This window comes from Procambarus clarkii, chromosome 1, assembly GCF_040958095.1.
Source record: "Procambarus clarkii isolate CNS0578487 chromosome 1, FALCON_Pclarkii_2.0, whole genome shotgun sequence".
NCBI lineage: Eukaryota > Metazoa > Arthropoda > Malacostraca > Decapoda > Cambaridae > Procambarus > Procambarus clarkii.
In genome coordinates, this window is record NC_091150.1 from 37,123,174 (window position 1) to 37,146,540 (window position 23,367).

Here is a 23,367-nt window from a genome sequence, read left to right on the forward strand (position 1 = left end):
TGTGCAGGTTAGAGCTATACATAATTTAATACGTGACACTTCACATGAACAAAGTAGAAACAATACAAGGGAACATATTGTAGACTTTAACAGAAACTTACAAACAATAAAAAAAAACTGCAATGAAGAGTGAGCAGGACTTTCAGTGGGAAGATCATAAGTATCAATATTCTTCTCAAAACTTAAAATTTGTTTAATATTTAATCTCCTTACTATTATAATTTTTATACTCAAACACTTGAATTAATCAAACTGTGTATAATAGATTTTCATTCTTAATTAATTCAATCTTAAGTACTTAAATCTTAATACAGTACTTAAACAAGGACAGTCATAATCCCTTGTAGAGATATCTATGAATATACAATATATTTATATTTAAAATATAATCCGAATATTAACTGCATACAGTACAGTACAGAGAAAAATGGGAAGGAGTCTCTGAGCAAGTCTAGAGGCTGGCATGAGGAGTAATTTGCACGAGGGCAAATAAGTGTGTGAGGGAACAAGAAGGCACTGACCTACAGGTCGTGTCTGCTGCTGAAAATACTGAGAGATTTTCTCCTGTAGCTTTCCAACAAAGGTATGAATAACTGTGGAATTTTTAAGAACACAAAATATATAATGAACTGTCAAGGAAAATAAACACATGCAATCTAGGTCTTTAGAGGAATATATTTTCTTCACACACTAAGTAAAATGGAACATCACACAGTAAACAAGATATTCACACAGGACAGATAGTAACTATAGTCCACCAGACTAAGATACAAGCCAATCACCCAGACTGTTATAAAAAACAAACCTAAGTTGGCCTGCCTTCTCAGAGCTCCCCTTATTAAAGTAATTTAATTCCTTTACCTACAGGTCAGCTTTTGAACTGCACTTTTGTCCCAATATGCAGACCCATCTTGGATCTTTCTCAGAGTAATGATTCTGAATGTTCAATTGCCTCTCTGCTTATGCATGGTGCATCCACATGAGGAATGAAATTGTAAACCAATTATCTCTTTACATCTCATAACCAAACCTTTAACTTTGTTGGTACAAGGGATTCTCTCTCGAGGAAAGTTTCTTGGTCTTGAATGGGTGAGGGCTGCCAATAATCACTTTATCAAAGGAACCATGTTCATATGGAGTGAGGCATTGTTTTACAGATAGCCTTACTGTTTGAAATGTCATCTTTGACAGCTTGTTATTTGAGCTGGTGGGTTGTAATAAGCAGTGCTCATGGCTGATTCTAGTCGAATGACTGTTGTGTGTTATCAGGCTTAAGATAGAGTAAGTAATTATCAAAAGGTGCCAAGCTGGGAATACTATTTGCACCGTCTGTGTTGCAGGAAATTCAGAAGGTGTTAATTATTACTCAAGATACCAATACAACAAAAGAACATAAGACGAGTGTTATCAAAGGTATCGGATTCACCAAGAATTCTATCAAGAGATAAATAACGCCCCAGGAACATTAGGAAAGCAAGACGTAAGATCATCCCAAAAATTGAGCTATTCTATTATACAAGGAAGTGCATAACTAAGTGAGACAATGAAGTTCAAACAAAAAGGAGTAGGATGATGTTACATTAAATGACCATGAATTAACGCTATTACATTAGTAAAAGGAAGGCCAAAGGGAAAGTATACCCTTAAAAGCATGCAGTTTATTACCTGCAATTCCAACCCAAAGACCCTGCCAACAATTATAGATTGCAGAATGAATGACCCAGTAGGAAATCCAAATAATTAATCTTTTTCCAGGAAAAGGTGCAAGCATAGATGGCCTCCTTAGCAGCAGTGTCCACAAGTTCACTGGTAGCTCCAATATGGCTGGGAATCCAACAAAATTTGATATATTTATCTGCTAGATAAGAAATAGCCAGCTTTTTTTTCAACCACAGGATGCATAGGATTAACACACTTCAGTCACCAGGGCACTGCAAGAGCCAATCACAATGACAAAGGAATGGTGAAGTAGTTAAAGCAGCTGATGATTAGCATACAAAATTCCATAAAGTTCCACCATGAAGATACTAGTCTCTAAGGGGCAGACTGCACATACTGTATAGGTGTGATGGGGAAAAACAAGAGTAGTTAACACCGCTGGCAGACTTAAGACCCATCTGTTTATAGAGCAAAAGAGTGAAAGGAAAAATGTTCAAGGCAAAGGTTATTCAAAACAGAGGGAGAAGTATAAGACCCATGTGGGTTAGGGTCTTGCAAAATTTTGCAACACGAGAAATGTTGGTTTTTCATGTTAGTTCTTCCAACATGAGAAACCTCTTTCTCATGTTTCTTTTTTTTGGTTCTTGTGGCTGCTGTTCCTCTTTTGAGTTACTGTACATTCCTTCTGGTTTCCCATCTTCATTAACTTTCACTTTACAGTCCTCAATTTTTGTTCTGCATTCCCTTCACTGATGTAACTCAAGGCTTTGTTCTTGTTGGCATTATCTACAGATAATTGTGTGGTGAAGTTTTATGCTCTATTAATCACAGATCAACTTTTTAATCAAGGTGACCCTTTTTTTGCATCTTTAGCCAGATCTTTCCTTGATAAAAAATAAGACATTGTCTTTCCAAAGGGGACCTATTGTAAAAGAGCCTTTTGTGTGTTCTTCAGCCCATCATCTTGTGTGTTCTGGTAAATTGTGCTTTCACATAAGGAAGGAGAAGTAATAGGCCAATGATATCTACATTCCAGTGCCACACATTTAACCTAATGTTAGAAAAATTAATCCTCTCTCAAGAATAGTTTTCTAGTCTTGTGTAGGGCGTTGTCAACCAATCATCTTATCTGTGGAACTGCACTGAAAATTTTATTAATGGAATTTATCAACTCTATTACAGGTTTATGCTAACAGGCTCAGAGACACTTGGTTTCTGTGGTAAATGTGCATTTAGGTTTCGGAAGGACTTTAATGAGGAACTCATTAGCAAACCAACGACCACAAGGGTAGCCAGTTTTACATTAATGTTCATATATAACATATTATAATTATATGCAGAATAACCACAATGAAAAATTAAAAATCTTTAATTTTTCATTGTGATTATTCTGCATTCTTAGACCCGCAACTGTAATTTGAGTAGTGATCATATCGTCGATGATCACCATTAATGTCATTTGGCAAGACATTAATGTTGTGCCTAATGTCTTTATAATGTCATACCTAATAACCAGAATGCACTACTTGGCCTAGTATGCAAAGCCCAATTTGCCTAATAGGCAGTGATTTTTGTTATTTAAAACATTTATTTATAATTGTTTGAATTAATATTATTATATTATATTAAGAATATGATTTACTGACTTAGTTTGTTAGGTTATGATAGGTTTGGTTAGGTAGGTTTGGTCGTATGTGTTGAATTAATAAAATATTGAATTAATAAAAAATTTATCATATACAGTATAATACAATAAAAACTTTTATCTCGCAAGAAAAAAAATTGAAAATTTGTTAAACTTTAGGAAAACTCAGTACAATATATTAAACAAATTGGACCTTGCATAGTAGGACAAGTAGTGCATTCTGGCTATTGGGTACATTATATATTATTGTATATATGAAACCCATATATGTAATCAATGATTCTGGTAAGGAGTCACATATATACACACATATACATACATACACATACGTACATACATACACACATTATAATGTGCCTGTTATCAGCGCCCCCCCCCCGACCACAGGGGGGGCCTGATAGCTGAGTAGACAGTGCTCTGGACTCATAATTCTAGGATCCGGGTTCGATCCCCGGTGATAACAAACAAAATAGACAGTTTCTTTTTCACCCCTGATGCCCCTGTTATCTAGCAGTAAATAGATACCTGGGAGTTAGACAGCTGTTATGGGCTGCTTCCTGGGGTGTGTGTGTGTGTGAGGGGAGAAAAAAAATGAGTTAGTAGTTAGTAACAGTTGATTGACAGTAGAGAGGCGGGCTGAAAGAGCAGAGCTCAACCCTCAGAAGTACAACTAGGTGAATACACATTATAGTATGTGTGTATTTTGTATATGTATACACACAAAATAGTAACTTCCTTACCAGGAAGTGATGTGGTGGAGGGTGACTCCATACACAGTTTCAAATCAAGAAGCTCGGGAACCTGTACACCAGAGGTTTGATGGTTGAGAGGCGGGACCAAAGAGCCGAAGCTCAACCCCCGCAAGCAAAGGTAGCCGATCATGCACACACGCACCCCTCCTCCTTTTGCTACATTTTCTAACTTCAGAATTGCTTTTAAATACATGGATGGCAAAATACTAGAGAAATTGTTCACAAGCTTTGTTAGACCAAAGCTGGAATATGCAGTGGTTGTATGGTGCCCATATCTTAAGAAGCACATCAACAAACTGGAAAAGGTGCAAAGACATGGAACTAAATGGCTCCCAGAACTGAAGGACAAGAACTACGAGGAGAGGTTAGAGGCATTAAATATGCCAAAACTAGATGATAGAAGAAAAAGAGGCCTATTGATATGATCACTACATACAAAATAGTAACAGGAATCGATAAAATTTATAGGGAAGAATTTCTAAGACCTGGAACTTCAAGAGCAAGAGGTCATAGATTTAAACTAACTAAACAAAGCTGCCAAAGAAATATAAGAAAATTCACTTTTGAAAACAGAGTGCTAAATGGTTGAAACAAAATTGGTGGAGCGGTGGTGGAGGCCAAAACTGTCAGTAATTTTAAAGCATTATATGACAGTGCTGGGAAGATGGAACACCACGAGCGTAGCTCTCATCCTGCAATTACAGTTAGGTAATTACTATTACTTAGGTAATTACATACACACACAAAACAGATGGAAACTGGAGACGTAGATGAGTCATAGAAAGAATGAGACAGAGACATCGGGGAAGAACTTTTTCAGTGTTAGAGCTGCTAATAAATGGAATAGGTTAGATGCAGAAGTCGTTGAAGCTAATTCGATTCAAAATTTTAAATGTAAATTTGATAAAAGCATGGGAAATGAGTCATTGAATTAATCTAAGAACGTTCAGAAGGTGAGGCTAGGAGCCTAGCTCGACCCTGCAAGCACATCTAGGCAAGTACAATTATCCAATTCTAACTTAAATATCTGTTCCAGACAAAGCCAATCCCAAGATAATGAATTGTTGCACATCAAATCTTCCCAGTCTATTTAGCCATTTTTTACAATGTACATGAAATACAAAAGATATATGGTGTATCTTAAGGCATATTTATAGTTATTTGTTGCTAACAGTCCTATTTGCCTCTATGTGCAGATTTTTGGGTTTGTTTTGTTCTTACATAGTTATTTCCATGCACCAATCCTCATTTCTGAGTGATACAGTTTTATTCCACATAATTTGTACATTAAAGCTATACAAGAATATGTAATTACAAATGAGAACCCCCATAATATGCACAGCATTTGGGGAATGGTTCTTTCACTTATAACTACAGCAAATCTACAGTTTTAAGCGTGTACATTTGACATAACTGGCATATTTCATAATTAATAAATGAAGGCACAATGGTATAGAGGCCTAGCTCACTTCCCTGCAACCTGTAGGTCCAAGCATAAGCAGTTAGTGAGAGTGTATTTCATTACTGTAATACATCTCTCTCTCTGGTTAGGTAAATACTGTATAATAAAATAAACAGACAAATTACAACACAACAGATGCAATCCTTACTAACATCAACCTTACAAGCTGTGACCAGCACCTTAATACAACAATTTTTTTTTTTTAATTTTTTGTGAATGCAGTTTAACTGCAAATAGATCATTGTACAATTACAATATCTTGCAAAGCATTAAAATTAAGAATTAAAATCTAAATTACTGTACTAGCAGGAATCAAACATACAGTATGAACCTTGAAAAAAACTGCAGTAACTGTTTTTAATATGATTTATATATACAAAAATAAAGAAGATATCTTTTTCCTGAAGATTTCTTACATGCTAAAATAAGTATTACATAGCGATATAAGAGTGAAACATTTTCTTCTACCTTCTGTCTTACACACTTGTGTTTTGTTTCAGAATCTTATCATATTTTGTGGAAAATAGATAATAACACCAATAGCAAAATTAACCAACATTTAATTCAATGAATTTTCATTTGTTGTCACAATTAGATTTATGATATTTAGAACCACAGAAAAGGATTTAATATGTTGATAGATGGCATTAGGTCATAATATTACTGGAGTTAATGGAACAAACTACCAATAAAAGATTATAGAACAAGCTAATAAAGTGAGAATAACAAGTTAATAAATGTATCAGTTTCTTTTCAGTAAAGCTCTATTCCTTCTGGGAGCCTCACTTCTATGAAACATAAGCCTCACAGTGTCTTTCCTAGACATTGTCGTTACCCTTAAGTACTGAAGCACCAATTTATATAATTGCTAAAGAATTCTACAACCCCAGCTAGGCTAATAAACAAGGCAGTCAGTCACCACTTACAAGAAAAGTAATAACTCGATACACTAGGTAACGGAGAGGCTGGCTATGTATGCCACATAATAGTCGTGTGGCTTCGTTCCTTCATAAGAGCACTACAGTGTGGAAAGTAAAGATTTATTCTTTCTCTGGTTGCATGTAAAACAGCACCACTTGGTAGTCTGCTGCATATTCTTACATTCCACTATGTCCTTTCACTAACGTCTGGTTTCCTATTCTCCTCTCTTCCCTGTACACTTACTTGCATCTGTCTCTTTTTCTACTAGTATGTATATGCTTGTTGAGGTAATACACAATCTTTCATACATTTTCATTTTGTACTGTGAGCAAATGAGTTAATTCCTTTATAGGATGGACAAATAAGCACACACAATCCTTCATCAAGTGTTGCAAATGTCCCCAGTGTTTTTACAACAAATAAAGGCAGCTGAAATGTTCAATATAAGGAAGAATCTACATGACAGCTTCCTTAATTCAGTGAAATTTCCAGGGGAACAAGTTAATGAGACCAGTTCATAAAAGTAATATATACAGTTAGAAAAGAAATTAATACAGATGTATCATGTCTCCCATGTCAGCTTATCTCACGATACAAACATCATTATAAAACACTGCTAAATATACAAATTCTTTCCCTCTCATCCCCCCCCCCCACAATTCTTTCCTTTGAGTATCTCTTCCTGGCTTTGCCTTTCAGAACAATTCTTTCCTTTGAGTATCTCTTCCTGGCTTTGCCTTTCTCTCAATCTCTCTATCCTCCCCCCCCCACTCACTATTTTTTTTAACCAAGGCTAACATAGTGCTCAATGGGAATAGTAATGATGTTCAAAAATTAATTCTGCAAGCTAAATAGAATTGGAATAGTGAGGCAGGAGATTTGTAAATTTTTGAGGGTACTGTACACTTGAATTTCGTGCATGCTGCATAAATCTTTGGACAGTATTGAAGATACTCTACAATGTTTTTCTATTCAGGGCACCACTGGCAACAGGAAGAAGCAGTCAATTGGAAACAGTGGAGGTGTGCTGTTAGACAGGGGTGTCCGACTCTGAGGCTGGTGAGGGATGTATCTAAGAATCTGGAGCTGTGTCGGACCCAAACCACCTCATTGTCTCCTCCATTGTTTCCTATGTTTCTGCTACTCATGCTCTTCCATTATTAACACTTCTAATACTCTTAAGTAGTGAAATACAGTACACTAAGTTCTTTAGTTATAAGCAATTTATATTTGTGTTCAACTTGTTACATTCAATTTCTATTTACCTATCATGCACCCAACACCCATTTAATTAGTGTCAGTGTAGGATGTCCATAGTAATATGGTGTTGTGACATTCCAGAAAAATGTGCCAAAGCTAGTAGGAAAAATATGAAACCCAGTTACACATTTTTAAAAATACTTCAAGGATTTGTAGCATTACCTAATAAAGTTTTCTTAAATCTAATGTTTATAAGTGTACTTTTGGTTATAAGTTATAAGCCTCCCTTCCCATCCCACTCAGTCATATTTACATTTATTATTGAACTGAAACTCCCTGTTATTTAGTTACAATTGTTCACAACTACAGTGGCGCCTCGATTAACGAATTTAATCCGCTCCGGCACCGAGCTCGTCATGTGGAAAACTCGTCTTGCAAAACAACAACAAAACTGTCGTCGTCGGTGTCTGAGAACCATTGGGAATGTTCGCTAATCAAGCGAAAGCTTGTCAGTAAAGACAAATTTTCTGTGACTGGCTTGCTCATTACTCGAAATGCTCATAACTGGAGCCGCTCGTCACTCGAGGTTCCACTGTACATTTTCTGGTAACATCTCTGTTCTTGGTTTCCAACAAGCAATTATCAGACCTTAGATAAAGTTCCTTAGTTACAAAACTGCCACTGTGCACAGCACTGTGCAAAGATGTCACATGTTTCACCAGCTCTATAAACACTGAGATGGCAACCATACCGCAGCTACTGCTCAAGGTCACAACAGTCCTCTAGTCAGCTGAACACCACATGCTGCAGTATTTACATTTAACATCACTTCTTACATATTCCACAAGTGTTGGTATGAAACTTGCATAAAAATGTTTTTTATACTCAGATTTTAAAATATATTGTTTTATTGCATTTGTTACAATTTGACTTGCAAAATCATTTTGTAGGTTTCAATATATTGTTCAATGTATGTAGCATTTTTTTGTTACGATGTCAGCGATGTCACAACTACCGGGTTTTCTTCCTATTGGGGGAGTGTTGTACATGCTGCTATGGCAGTAGGTCCACTCACAGGATGAGTGGCGCTGCTCAATAAACTCCCCTCTCGGGGCAAAATTTAAATTTAAAACCTGCTTTTACACATTTTAAGGACAGAATATTTTATTACCCAAACCCTGCTTTATATCTGGCATAAATATTTAGACTCTGAACCTAAACCCTACATTATATCTGGCATAAACATTTAGACTATGAAGCTATGTAGAAATTTGCATTTGTATTAAAAATAAAGAAAAAATATAATAAAGAATTTATTACTGTGGTTTTAAAATATGACCTACCTTTCTTAACCATGCATTATATGATTTTGGTGATGGTGACATGATGATGAAGGTGTCTAGTGATGGCAATAAGAATTTAGGTCAAGATTTTTAGTGATCCTGGGTTTCAATTTTACAATGCACCCTTCCTTTCACTTTTTTTTGTAAAGATAAAAATACAGTATTAAAAATGCACTTTTTCAAAGTGATTTTTTTTTCAAAATGTGCACAGAAGCAACTCCTATCATTTGTAATAATAAACACTAGTAAAAAAATAGCAAAGTACATAGGCAAATGCTATCGATAAATACCTTTACCTGAAAACAGTAGAAGGGCACCGGAGTGAACCCTTCACTGATAATAGTTGAACAGTACAGTATTGACAAATTTAAAGTACAGTAAAGTACAAAATGAAAAGGTATTCTCAAGGTAAGGTAAGGTAATTAAAGGTTTTCTCAAGACACAGCATCTGACAAAAACAGTAAAAATAAGACAAAATTATGAAGTATTCCCATACAGGGAATACCTAATAAAGATCACAATAGAATCACACGGGAGAAACACAAAAACAGCACATGAAAAACAGAAGGATAAATCAATCTAGGATAATGCAATAAGGTACCTCTTACCAGCTTCAATAGCTGTGCTATGAACTTACTTAACAAGCTAATCAAATGCTAGACTATTTCAATTTAAAAATTTATAAAATGCTATAGTATTGTATTACAAAACTGTACTGTATATGTAAACATATACAAATTTCAACATTAAACAGTTCTCTCACACAATTTAGGCATTTTTTATTTAATAAGAATTAGATTTAAAGTTTAGTAAAACATACTTAATATAACAAATGGGAATACCTATACAATTATTTATTCCCAAAATTAAATAAAAATACTTGTTTTTAGTAATATTATAGATGGCAGTATACTTTAAATATAATAACTTAGGTATAAGATATACTCTGTAAAAGATTAATTGTATCGGTATTTCCCAAAAGAATCTGGATCAAGAATGTTTAATAGGAAACAATAACATGTTTCTTCACCAAACATAACCTCAAGTTAACGCGTACATAACTACACATTGAAGCAATGCATAGTGTAATGACAGGAAAAGGACTTGTGTAATCTGCAGAGATTAACAATAAACATTTTGCTTGCTAGAGCTCAAACCTTTTCCTCAGAAACATCTTCAATAACTACATCAGCATCAGAATCTTCAGACGTATCAGCATCCTTTTTTTCATTATGTATTTCTCCGTTATGCAGTTTAGAGTACGATACTTCCATTATTTCTGATTTTGCACGACCTAAAATACAAGGGGCATGAATATCACCAGCAGTTATTTTACCTTTCTCATTAGAAACAACTATTCTAGAACTTTCATTATGACTGCTTGCTACTGCTGCTTCCTCTGTCAAACTGTAATTTTTTGAGGTGGCATAATGAGCATTCGTCAAAGGATTCCCAAATGTTATGTCTCCATTAGTAGGAGATTGGAAAGGTTGCACAGTGTGTTCTGGAGGAGCACTCTTACTAGCTGATGCATGGTCCAAGGGCATGGTTTCTTGACTTGACCGAGGAGTATAAGGAATGTCAATGGTTCCTTCTGAACCTACAAGGGCCATTTTATAGATAAGACGATTGGGATGATCAAGTGGTAAGCGTCCCATTTTAAGGCCCATCTTATAGACATTATGCTTTACTGACCAACACTCTGGCATAAACTGTGGCTTCATATTGTCGAGAAAGTGTTGTCGCCATCTTTGCTCAAGCTTCACAAGCCCAATTTTCTCATACACGTCATATATTTTTTGTCCATGAGCTTGAAAACCATCATTTAGGACATTCACATCTATGTTGGCTGCATCTTGAAGATGCTCTGACAAAATCACATCAACTTTATAGAAATCTTTTACAAGTTTTTCCATTTCCGAGACCTTTTTTGCTGGAATGTTATCACGATTCTTTAACAAAGCTCGAGCTGCATTTCTTACAAATTTATGAGAATTATCAACAGCCACTTTGAAATTTTGTTCTATTCCAATAGGGGCATTAAATTCCTTAGCCAATTCAGATCTAAAAATATTGTCCTGCATGTTACTTTGTCTATGGCAAGAAAAACAAAGTAACAGCACATCATGATTCTGATGATGCTTCAATATAGCAGGAAAATGTTTACGATATTCATGAGGCACCACATTCTTCCTGATATAGGATTCATCCTTACCACAAACGACACAGATATTCTTCCGCTTTTGAAGGTAAAACATGCCATCATCCTTCTCAGTTTGGGGACGGCCTGCAGGTTCAAATTTCAAGCGTACAACAAGTGGCTCCTCACTGACTAAATCCCCAAGACCTTTTTCCACATACCACTGAGCTTTGTTGGGGTCAATTGTACACAATGGTTCATCATCTGGAGCTCTAAGCTGACAATTGTAATACAAGGGACCCTTCCTCACTGGGTGTCCTCGCGTGGATACCTTCTGCTTCAGGGGAAGACATGGCTGACTGTTCTGAAATGTACCTATAACATAAATAAACACATAAGAAATAAATTTGGTCTAAATTTAAAATTCATTTTGACAAATGAGTCAACACAATGTACATGAAAGACACAGTGCAGTGGTAGAGATGCAGATGTTTGTAGCAACACGCAGAAATTTGGAATGGTGTGTGAAAGAGTGAAGAAAACCAGTGATGTTTTCATAATGAATAGTACAGGAATACCAATGCTATGATGACATTTTTTTTATTCTCAAATGCTTCCAAGAATTATTTCCATTAACAGTGCAACAAATGAACATAGATTCAGTTATTCAATTTAAAACACCATCAACAAATGAACTTATAGATTTGTAGTCTATAGTCACCAATATAGATAGATACTCATGCAGTACAAATGTTGTGTTTGCAGGGGATGAGCTTTGCTCTTTCGGCCCACCTCTCAACTGTCAATCAACTGTTTACTAACTACTGTACTTATTTTTTTTCCCACACCACACACACACACACACACACCCCAGGAAGCAGCCCGTGACAGCTGACTAACTCCCAGGTACCTATTTACTGCTAGGCAACAGGGGCATTCAGGGTGATAGAAACTTTGCCCATTTGTTTCTGCCTGGTGAGGGAATCGTACCCGCGCCACAGAATTACGAGTCCTGCGCGCTATCCACCAGGCTACCAGGTCTCCGTGTGTGTGTGTGTGTGTGTGTAATTACCTAAGTGTAGTTACAGGATGAGAGCTACGCTCGTGTGTGCGTGCGTGCGTGTGTGTAATTACCTAAGTGTAATTACCTAAGTGTAGTTACAGGATGAGAGCTACGCTCGTGGTGTCCCGTCTTCCCAGCACTCTTTTTCATATAACGCTTTGAAACTACTGACGGTCTTGGCCTCCACCACCTTCTCACTTAACTTGTTCCAGCCGTCTACCACTCTATTTGCGAAGGTGAATTTTCTTATATTTCTTCGGCATCTGTGTTTAGCTAGTTTAAATCTATGACCTCTTGTTCTTGAAGTGCCAGGTCTCAGGAAATCTTCCCTGTCGATTTTATCAATTCCTGTTACTATTTTGTATGTAGTGATCATATCACCTCTTTTTCTTCTGTCTTCTAGTTTTGGCATGTTTAATGCTTCCAACCTCTCCTCGTAGCTCTTACCCTTCAGTTCTGGGAGCCACTTAGTAGCATGTCTTTGCACCTTTTCCAGTTTGTTGATGTGCTTCTTAAGATATGGGCACCACACAACCACTGCATATTCTAGCTTTGGCCTAACAAAAGTCATGAACAATTTCTTTAGTATATCGCCATCCATGTAATTAAATGCAATTCTGAAGTTAGAAAGCATAGCATAGGCTCCTTGCACAATATTCTTTATGTGGTCCTCAGGTGATAGTTTTCTATCTAGAACTACCCCTAGATCTCTTTCTTTATCAGAATTCTTTAAAGATTTCTCACATAATATATAGGTTGTGTGGGGTCTATGTTCTCCTATTCCACATTCCATAACATGACATTTATTAACATTAAATTCCATTTGCCAAGTGGTGCTCCATCTACTTATTTTGTCCAGGTCTTTTTGAAGGGCATGACAATCATCTAAATTTCTTATCCTTCCTATTATCTTAGCATCATCAGCAAACATGTTCATATAATTCTGTATACCAACTGGTAGAATCATTTATGTACACAATAAACATCACTGGTGCAAGAACTGAACCCTGTGGTACTCCACTTGTGACATTTCTCCATTCCGATACATTGCCTCTGATTACTGCCCTCATTTTTCTATCAGTCAGAAAATTTTTCATCCATGATAGAAGCTTACCTGTCACCCCTCCAATATTTTCCAGTTTCCAGAACAACCTCTTATGTGGAACTCTGTCGAAAGCCTTTTTTAGGTCCAGATAGATGCAGTCAACCCAACCATCTCTTTCCTGTAATATCTCTGTGGCTCGATCATAGAAACTGAGTAAATTCGATACACAGGATCTTCCAGATCGAAAACCATACTGTCTGTCTGATATTGTATCATTTCTCTCCAGGTGTTCTACCCATTTAGTTTTGATTAGTTTTTCCAATACTTTCACTATTACACTTGTCAATGATACAGGTCTATAATTGAGGGGGTCTTCCCTGCTGCCACTTTTGTAGATTGGAACTATGTTAGCCTGTTTCCACACGTCTGCTACGATTCCTGTACACAGGGATGCCTGAAAGATCAGGTGAAGTGGAATGCTGAGCTCAGATGCACATTCTCTCAGAACCCATGGTGAAACTCCATCTGGGCCAGCTGCTTTGTTCTTACCGAGCTCCTTTAGCATATTTTCCACAAAATAAATTTCTGTCTTGCCCGGGAGTAGAACCCGGGATTCCCGATAGTGAGGCGTAATTAGTGATTAATTAGTGATTAGTAATTAGATAGTGAGGTGTGTAATTACCTAAGTGTAGTTACAGGATGAGAGCTACGCTCGTGTGTGTGTGGTGTGTGGTGTGTGGTGTGTGTGTGTGTGTGTGTGTGTGTGTGTGTGTGTGTGTGTGTGTGTGTGTATGTGTGTGTGTGTGTGTGTGTATGTGTGTATGTGTGTGTATATGTGTGTGTGTGTGTATATGTGTGTGTGTGTGTATATGTGTGTGTGTGTGTATATGTGTGTGTGTGTGTGTGTGTGTGTGTGTGTGTGTGTGTGTGTGTGTGTGTGTGTGTGTGTGTGTGTGTGTGTGTGTGTGTGTGTGTGTGTGTGTGTGTGTGTGTGTGTGTGTGTATGTGTGTGTGTGTGTATGTGTGTGTGTGTGTGTATGTGTGTATGTGTGTGTATATGTGTGTGTGTGTGTATATGTGTGTGTGTGTGTATATGTGTGTGTGTGTGTATATGTGTGTGTGTGTGTGTGTGTGTGTGTGTGTGTGTGTGTGTGTGTGTGTGTGTGTGTGTGTGTGTGTGTGTGTGTGTGTGTGTGTGTGTGTGTGTGTGGGGGGGGGGGGGGGGGTGTCATTGTTTCAACTGGAGGGGATGGAAGGGAGTCTCTGCAGTCCATGGCTCTTTAAGGCAGGTCGCTTCAGGTAGCTCATTTGCTAAGTTCTTGGGTTTTAGCTCTCTGCTCCGTTCACATTCGGGGAGTCTCCAACGTCCTGGTGGACAGCCTGTCGGGCTTCATTCCCCTTTCCATGGAGTGGATGGTCGACTCCGCCTCCTTTCTTTGGCTTTGTCGGATGTACGGGTGCCCATGGGTGGACCTCTTCGCCTCGGCATGGTCTTGGCATCTCCCATTATACGTGGCACCACTGTGAGGCCATCGTGTTAAACGCTTCTGGCAGGACTGGTCGAAGTGGGGGGTTCCTGTACTTTTATTCCCTGATCCACCTATTGCCTTGGGTTCTGGCCCGGCTTGAATCCTATCGGGGGAGGGGTGCTTCTCTTGGTTCTATGGTGTCCAGCCCAGCCTTGGTTTCAGGTGCTGCTTGCTCGGTGTCCGAACCCGGTAGTCTTTCCGCGGATCGCCTCTTCAGCAGGTCAGACCAGAGAGGTACCTTGCTGGTTTGGCTTACTCTTCCGCCCTTCATCTCCGGTTTTTCTGATGCGGATGTATCGCCACTTGTATGGTGATCAGGTGGCGTCTTTGATGGTGTCCTACCTGCAGTCTTTGTCTCGGCAACAGTATGTAGTCTCCTGGCATCTTTCTGCCATTTCCTTTCCCTTTGGAGGGTGTTGTCTGTGTCTGTGCTGGTTGTTTTGTCCTTTCTTTCTTGGCTCTTTCTGGTCCGGCATTTTATGCCAAATACTGTCACTTCTTCTCGTGCAGTGCTGCCTGAACCCCTCCAGCTAGTGTCCGGAGTGGATGTCACTTCTACTCCGTTCCACAAGCTCTCCCGTGCCTTTTTTAACCTGTGGCCTGCTCATGCACAGTTTGAGCCATCTTGGTCTTTGGACAGGGTGCTCTCTTTTCTTTCCTCCCCTCTGTTTGTTGTGGCCCTTTCGGTTCGGGATTGTTTTCTGAAAGCCTTGTTTTTGTTGGCTTTTGCCTCTGGGGGTTGAGTTGCAGAGTTTCATGCTTATCTTCGGCGCAAGGGTTTCTGCTCTTTTGGCCCTGGTGGGCATTTTTATCGTTTACAGCCTCATTCTTTTCTGGTGAAGAATGAGCTGGCTGGCTTCCGGAGGAGTCCGTTTGTTGTGGATGCTTGGTTGGTTAGGCCAGGGGTGCATCATGTCTTATGTCCGGTGGTGGTTTTATGTCACTGCCTGTGGGCTACTGCTTCAGTGTCTGAACGTGCTATGGGTGGATCCAGTTTCCCTGGTTCCCTGTTCCATGGCTAGCGTTTCTCAGGTTGTCCATAGTGTAATGAAGTCTAGCCAGCCTGCGGTCTACCTTCGTGCCCATGATGTGCGTCAGTATGCTGCTCTGGCCTCTGTTTTGGTAATATGCATTGGGTTGACATTGGGTTGTATGTATGTATCTCCAAAATCCAATATGTGTATTGGGTTTTGGAGATCGAACAGGGTCCTGGCCACCAGGTATCTTGTGAACGTGTCAGGCCCTCTCCAGTATTGTGTTGCTTTAGGATGTCTGACACAGCCTAGTGTCTCATCATCATCTTGAGACCTGCTGTGCTACCGCCTGCCCTGACAAGTCCATCTTTTACTTACCTGTGGGTTGTTAGCTTCAGGAAGCCGACAGGGCTCCCCACAGAAAACCAGTGTTGAATGTAATGAAATGCCATTTTCTGGGCGAGCCCCAGAGGTTTCCCGACACCCTCCCTCCCTCCGGTCAGCAGTTTTCATCATTCTATGAACTGGAGTGGTGAGCAGGTTGCTCGCCTGAGGAGGGGGTGCTAATGAGCTGGCGCACTAGTTGGATGACGATTTTGCTTGTTTGTTTGTTTTTCTTCTTTTGGGGGAGTTCTTTGGTTTTGTTCGGATGTAGGATGCAATTTTTATCAGTTAGGGTTTTGTATCGTTTCACCTATCTTTCTGGGTGCCCTCCCCAGTCGATGGCAGACACGACATACTTTAAATGTTGTGCTCATATGGCCACTGCTCCCTGCACCTCTGAGGGAACCAGGTTCTGGCTCATGGTCTCTGGTAGGCATAGAACTCCTGTGACTGATGACACCACTAACAGGCACAAGTCAGTTTGGATAGCACAGAAAAACAATAAGAAAGGTATATAAATGTGGTAATAAAAATGCAAAAGACAAATTTATGGCAACTCGCAGGTCTTAAATTGCCCACGTGACCAGCTTCCAGTCTCCAGCATGAGTGCCCAGCCATCAGTGATATCACACTGGCTGTAGTGAAGTGCTAAAGTTATAAAGTAAATGTATTTTCGAAGGTTTCACATTATGTCTGATCAGGGAAGGCATTTTAACAAGATGAAACAAATATTTTAGGGGAATTATTTTTTTACACATACACCACAGTAGTGTCACATTAAACTAATGTGCAGTAGATGAGGTTCAGTACCGTAGTGATAAATAAACTTGAATTTTTTGGACATACAGTACATACTGCACGTGTACAGAAACTGTAATCTCAAACTGTGATATATACCATACCTGTATCTTGTTGCTTGTTTGAGAACCTGACATCAATTAACCCTTGACAGGTGTGGTGTACAGCTGTGGACAAGTGCTGATGCCATGCTGTTGGTGGCAAAAAAGGGACAAGTGGGGAGGATGACACCCACAGTCTCTCCATCAACACCATCAAAATATGAACACCCACCAGAGCATCCTCAGCAGCATATCTCTCCTGTAAACAAAGGGGATTTGAGATAAAGTGTTAAACGTTAAACACAATGATCTTTTAAATTATAATATTTATAGGAAAACATTTATTTAGCATTTAAAATAAGTTTGCTTAAAGGAAACCAGTGCTGAATGTAATGGAATTACATTCCATTACATTACATTACACTACATTACACTCCAGGCTACTGGCCCAGCTATTAGCCACTCTGAAGCTGATAAACCACAAACTGACACACCTGGTTGGGGGGGGGGGGGGGAATCCAGGAGCCACCAAGGCTCTACCAGAAATAGGCATTTCATTACATTCAATGCTGGGTTTTTTTTGAAGAAACAGAGGAGCCTCTTGGTAGCTCCCTGAAGCTAGCAGCAAAGAAGATGGAAAATAAGGGACTTACCAGAGAGGAAGAGAGAGTGGCAACTATAATCACGCAGACAAGACACTAGGCCAGGACACTCAACCCAGATCAATATAAGCCCAAAAGGGACCAAGGACATTAACTAGATATCAAGATGCCAGAACCTTGTTAGACCTTCAAAAACCCAGAGCCCGAATGCCAGACCATAACATATTAGTGAACACAGCAGCCAAAACTATGAACTTGCGTCCACCAAAGCATAGCGTATGACAACAACGTGAGCAAACCACCACCGTGAGACTACAAATGATGTGATCATTTGATTGGATAAACCAAGCATCAATTACCCAAAGGATTTCTTGGAAGATACCACCCACCAAGGCCGAAAGCACTGAATCCATGCCTCTGGAGCAAAGCATGAGCTCCCCAACCTAATAACTGGAGGCAAGGGACAACAAAAAACAGCACTTTAATTAAGAAAGATATCCCGGACCGAAGCAGCAAACATGAACCGAAGGGAGGAAAGAAGCATTAACACCCTATCTGAAAGGAAAGAGGCATTAACACTCTCTGAAGGGCCTGCCACACTGGTACAAACTTGTGTACCATACTGTGTTATCGACAAAGCACGCCTGACCACCAACAATGGGAGACTTGGCATGCGCTGGTCACAAAACTACAACCCAAACCCAAGGCAACCATGAAGACATCGAGCAACAGATGAGGATGATGTCACAGAACCAAACCTTGAAAAGTCCAAAGAGGAAGCCAGTGAAGCAAGAAGTGACGAAGGGCAGATAGGGCCCGAACCTGATGGTCCCTTCAGGAGTGAAAACAGGCAGAACCAGTGGAACCAGTACAGCACCTGGAACCAAACTCTGCTCAAGGAATGTACCATGCATGCAAAGTTCAGATTCCCGCACAACCACTCAATCAACCGAGTCACTTAGGGCCGGTCCAACACTAGATGGTTATCTTATCTTGAGATGATTTCGGAGCTTTAGTGTCCCTGCGGCCCGGTCCTCGACCAGGCCTCCACCCCCAGGAAGCAGCCCGTGACAGCTGACTAACTCCCAGGTACCTATTTACTGCTAGGTAACAGGGGCATTCAGGGTGAAAGAAACTTTGCCCATTTGCTTCTGCCTCGTGCGGGAATCGAACCCGCGCCACAGAATTACGAATCCTGCGCGCTATCCACCAGGCTACGAGGCCCCCTCACCAGGCTACGAGGCCCCCTCGTACACCACCATGGTGACACCACTGCTGGCAGAGAAGAGCTGCAGGAAGCACAGAAAAAACAAGCGGTGAATGAAATAAAATACCATTTTCTGGGTGAGCTCTGGAGGCTCCTTGGAGCTATTGGACTAATATGCAATTCATTAAACCAGGGCATTAGTCAAAGGAATTCAGCCTACAGGGACCACAAGCCAGAACCTGGCCCTCTCAGAGAAGTAAAGGGACCAATAGCCTATGGAGACACCCTTGTACTTGAGGGCATTCCATGTCTGCCATCAACCGGAGTTAGCACCCAGAACAGTAGGTACTGTATAACAAAACAGACCCCACATGATAAGAAAATTGCAATCTAAAACCGAACAAAAAGGCAGAACTCTCTTAATTCCCAAGGATACAAATAAACGTCATACCACACCGACCCGCTGGCCTTCTGCGCAGCCCCCCCCACCCAACAAAGGGGGGAGACCCAGCTACCCAACCTCAGTTCGGAGGCTAAGCATAAAAAACAATGTGAAAACCGCCGTTCAGAGGAAGAGTGCCAGGGAGCCTCCAGGGCTCACCCAGAAACTGGCGTTTCATTACATTCAACGCTGGTTTTCTATGGGGAGCTCCTACGTCTCCCTGGAGCTACATAACCAAAGATAAGGTAAAGAGGGACATACCCGGGAGGCGGCCACCACACACTCCTCAACTCAAAGGCAAGACAACTGGCTGCAACCTGCAACCCAAAGTCACACACGAACGCCTAGGACCAGGAATGTCGCCCAAAGAAAGGACGGCCAGAACCCTGTTCGACCTCCAAAATCCCCACACCCGAATATCAGCCCAAACGGCAGCCAAAGACAGTGCCGAAGATGGGAGCCAAAACAGCAAACTTCCGAACGTCATGGGCACAACGATAGACCGCAAGCTGGCTAGACTTAATAACTCTGCGGACGACCTAGGAGACCCAAGCCCTGGAACAGGGAACGGGGTAAACCCAATTAACCCAAAGCGCATCCCAGCCAACAGTAGCCGAGGCGCGCAGGTAACGGCGAAGAGCTGTAACCGAACACAACACATGATGCACCCCCGGCCTGACCAACCAAGCATCAATGACCCAAGGAACCCCTCCGGAAAGAAGCTGTTGCGCTCGTCACCAGAAAAGAAGAAGGCTACAACCGAACCAGGACGCTTCCGCCTCTCTTCTAACTACCAGGACTGAAAGAGCAGAAACCCCTGCGCATGAAGCTCACCAAACCGACCCCCAGAGGCCAATGCCAACAGAAAGAGCCTTGGAAAAGCAATCTTGAACCGAGGGAGCCATTAGGAACCGAGGAGAAGAAGAAGAGAGATATGAGAGCACCCTGTCCACGAACCTGGATGGCTCAGGTGGCACATGAGCATGTTGGAGCTGAAACAAAGCACGAGAAAGCTTATGGAATGGGGTAGAAGTGACATCCACCCCGAACGCAAGCTGGAGCGGCTCTGCCAGCGCCATACAATACAAGGCGACAGTATATGGCATCAAATGACAGTCCTGAAAAAGCCAAGAAAGAAAGGACAACACAACCCAACAAGAAATAAAAGACAACCAACAAAGAGAGAAAATAGCGAAAAGAACACCAGGAAACTTCATACTGTCACAAAGACGAAGCTCTCAGGTGGGACACCATCAACAAAGCCACCTGATCATCATACAAATGATGACAAAACCATGTCAAAAAGACCAGACATGAAGAACGGAGTAGAAGACTGAACCAGCTGGGTACAACCAATCCGATCCGCTGGAAGAGGTGAAGCCACAGAAAACGTCCCAGGTTCGGTCACTGAGCAAACAGCACCTGAAACCAACGTCGAGTAGGCCATCAAGGGGCCACGAGGACTACTCTCCCGGGATAAGATTTCAACAGAGCCAGAACCTGAAGCAACAGCTGGACTGGGGGGATGAGGTACAGCTAACCAAACCTCAATCAGTCCTGCCGAAAGATGACCACCACGAACGCTCCGCAGTCCGGGAAGGGCGCTACATATACCGGGAGACACCGAAACCATGCCGGTACGAAGAGGTCCACCTCCGGGAGCCTATACGTCCGGCAGTGTTAACTAAAGGAGTCTGTGTCGACTGTCCATTCCATGAATAGGGAAACGAACTGAGGCAGGCCGTCTGCCAGGACGTTGAACACTCCCCGGATATGAACTGCACGGAAAGCCAAACCTCGAGAAACCAGTAGGCGAGTCACTCTAAGCGACCAGCCCCAAAGAGGCAAGGACTGAAGGGAAGCCCCACGGTTCAGCAAAGAACCACTAGAGAACAGTCCGAATGGAGCCTGATCATCGAACCGTGAGCGACCCAAACCCTCTGAAGCGACAGCCAAAACCGCTGTGAACTCCCGCATCGTGCTGTGAGCCTGACAGAAGAGCGGACCCCACCGTTCCTGGTCGGCCTGGTGAGCACTGGTCACAAAGCCCCAGCCGAGAGACGACACGTCCGTGAACACACCGAGCAAGGGATCGGGTAGGCGCCAAGGCACTGGACCCCCCAAAAAAAAAACGAAGAGGAAGCCGGCGATTCAGCAACCAAAGCAAGGCCCCCGGAGACCGAACCCAGCGATCGCAAGAGAGGCAGAAGGGTCATCCCCAAAGGAACCCGAATGGACGCCAAAGCGAGACCCAACCCGGCGGGGTAACCAGCACAGCGCAGGTCAGACTCCCTCACAACTGCACTAGCAACCTCCGAGTGACCCGACCCGAGACCCCCCCCCCCCAGAAACAGCCGATGGCAGGATAGCAGCTGAAGTAATGCCTCAGGAGGGAGAGACATGGAAGCGGTCCGAGAGTCCCAAACAAAACCCAGTCAGGTCAGAACCTGGGACAGAACCAGATGGAACTTCCTCCAGTTCACCAAGAACCTGAACCCGGTGAACTGGGAAAGAACCACCCCTCTGACAAGCAGACAAGCAGACTGGCTGTGGGCCCACTCCAACCAGTCATCGAGGTGGGCCAACAGCCGAACACCTAGCAGACGTAGAAGGATCAGCTTACTGGATCAGCTCAGTCAATTAAGGTAGCATCTGGGATGCTCCTGGATGCAGGTTCGAATCCTCGTCACGGCCCTTGTGGATTTGTTCATTTGATGCATCACGTTATTGTGATTTCTGTGAGTAATTCTCCATATGCAATTTCTCAGCAGTATCCTTGCTATCACTCAATTTCCACACACTCATTTCTTCCAGAAAATATATAGTAATGGTTCACTGTGTACAAATTATTATCATGCACACACTGACATTTTACTTTTATCTACACTTCATTCATACAACATAGAAGCCTTATTTCACTAGCTTTTGCTCAGCACATGAAGTTGATTATTCTGAGAAAATTAATAAAGAAAACAATAATGCAGATTTCAGTGAACTTATGTATGCATGAACTTTTAATTTACTGATGAATGCTATTAGCTAGTAATAACATATCTTCCAGACGACAAAGCATTAATGTCATACCTGTCTTCTGGTAAGAGTTTCTGCCTCCCAGTCACTAGCCCTGACACGCCAGTCCTTATCCAGGGTACGTCCAAGGTACTTTTGTGCTAGAGCATTCAGACCCATGCCACCTTTGGACTTTGCTCCCTCTGTTGACTTATTTGCACAAGTTGGTTCAGTTTCCTGGCACTGGAGCACGAGGTAACGCAAGTCAACACATCCCCGTACCTGTTTGGAATACAAATTGTATGCATATACTATGTTTGGAAATAAGCACTTTACTTTGGCTTTCAACACTTGGAAAATCACTAATAATGCCATAACCAAGAAACTTAAATTGACCTTTAATTGCAATTGATTTTAATAAAATTAAACAACAGTGCTATTCATTGATTTATGGAAGGCCATAACACTATTTAAGTTATTAACATCTGCTAAAGCTACAGAATTACAGCATTAGAAATTACCTCTTATAACTACTGTATATCTGATCTTACCACAGCAATACATGACACTTCCTCCCACACTCCTAATAAACATTGGTGTTAAATAAAGCAGAATTTATTTGGCCCTCTTCTATTTATCATAAAGATACATAACCAACCCAACACCTCAAACTGACATTATTACTTGCTGACAACACTACCCTTGTCGTGTCAACTACTTACCCAAATATCCTAAAAAAACACAGTAAACAACATACTAAATTATGTTCTCACAAGGATGAAAGGTCAACAAACAACAAACTCGAACAAGATACAGAAAAGACCTATTACATATTATAGTACAGTACTGCAATTGAAAAATTAGCAAAGATGATGGGCCATAGAGTTAACACTATCTAAATTATCAACAAGAAAAAATATAATTATCTAGGCATACAACTTAAAAATATAACTTCGACCCACAACCAAAACACACAAAAAAAATATAAAACTATACTTTCACAGATCCAGTATTGTGTGTTATACCCTACAGTTCTTACATTTACACTCTTCACTCACCAATTCATATCTATCTATCTATAAAATAGAATGCCTATCTGGCTATTCAAATTAGGAGGCCAGATGTTTGAACCTTGCCTTACCTAACTTTCT

The 23,367-nt window shown here is 40.9% G+C and overlaps 1 protein-coding gene across 1 annotated transcript in view; it reads right to left on the bottom strand.

Moving 5' to 3' along the window:
- Window positions 1-655: 655 nt before the first annotated feature.
- The window catches only part of LOC138349872 (exonuclease 3'-5' domain-containing protein 2-like), a 51,229-nt gene continuing 28,517 nt past the window's right edge, over window positions 656-23,367 (bottom strand). Inside the window, exons 5-7 of the mRNA XM_069334661.1 lie at window positions 22,292-22,498; window positions 17,020-17,215; window positions 656-11,497 (exon numbers count right to left, since the gene is read on the bottom strand). Of these exons, the coding sequence (XP_069190762.1) occupies window positions 10,134-11,497; window positions 17,020-17,215; window positions 22,292-22,498 (1,767 nt within the window). The 3' untranslated portion in view covers window positions 656-10,133. The remainder of the gene's footprint in view (window positions 11,498-17,019; window positions 17,216-22,291; window positions 22,499-23,367) is intronic.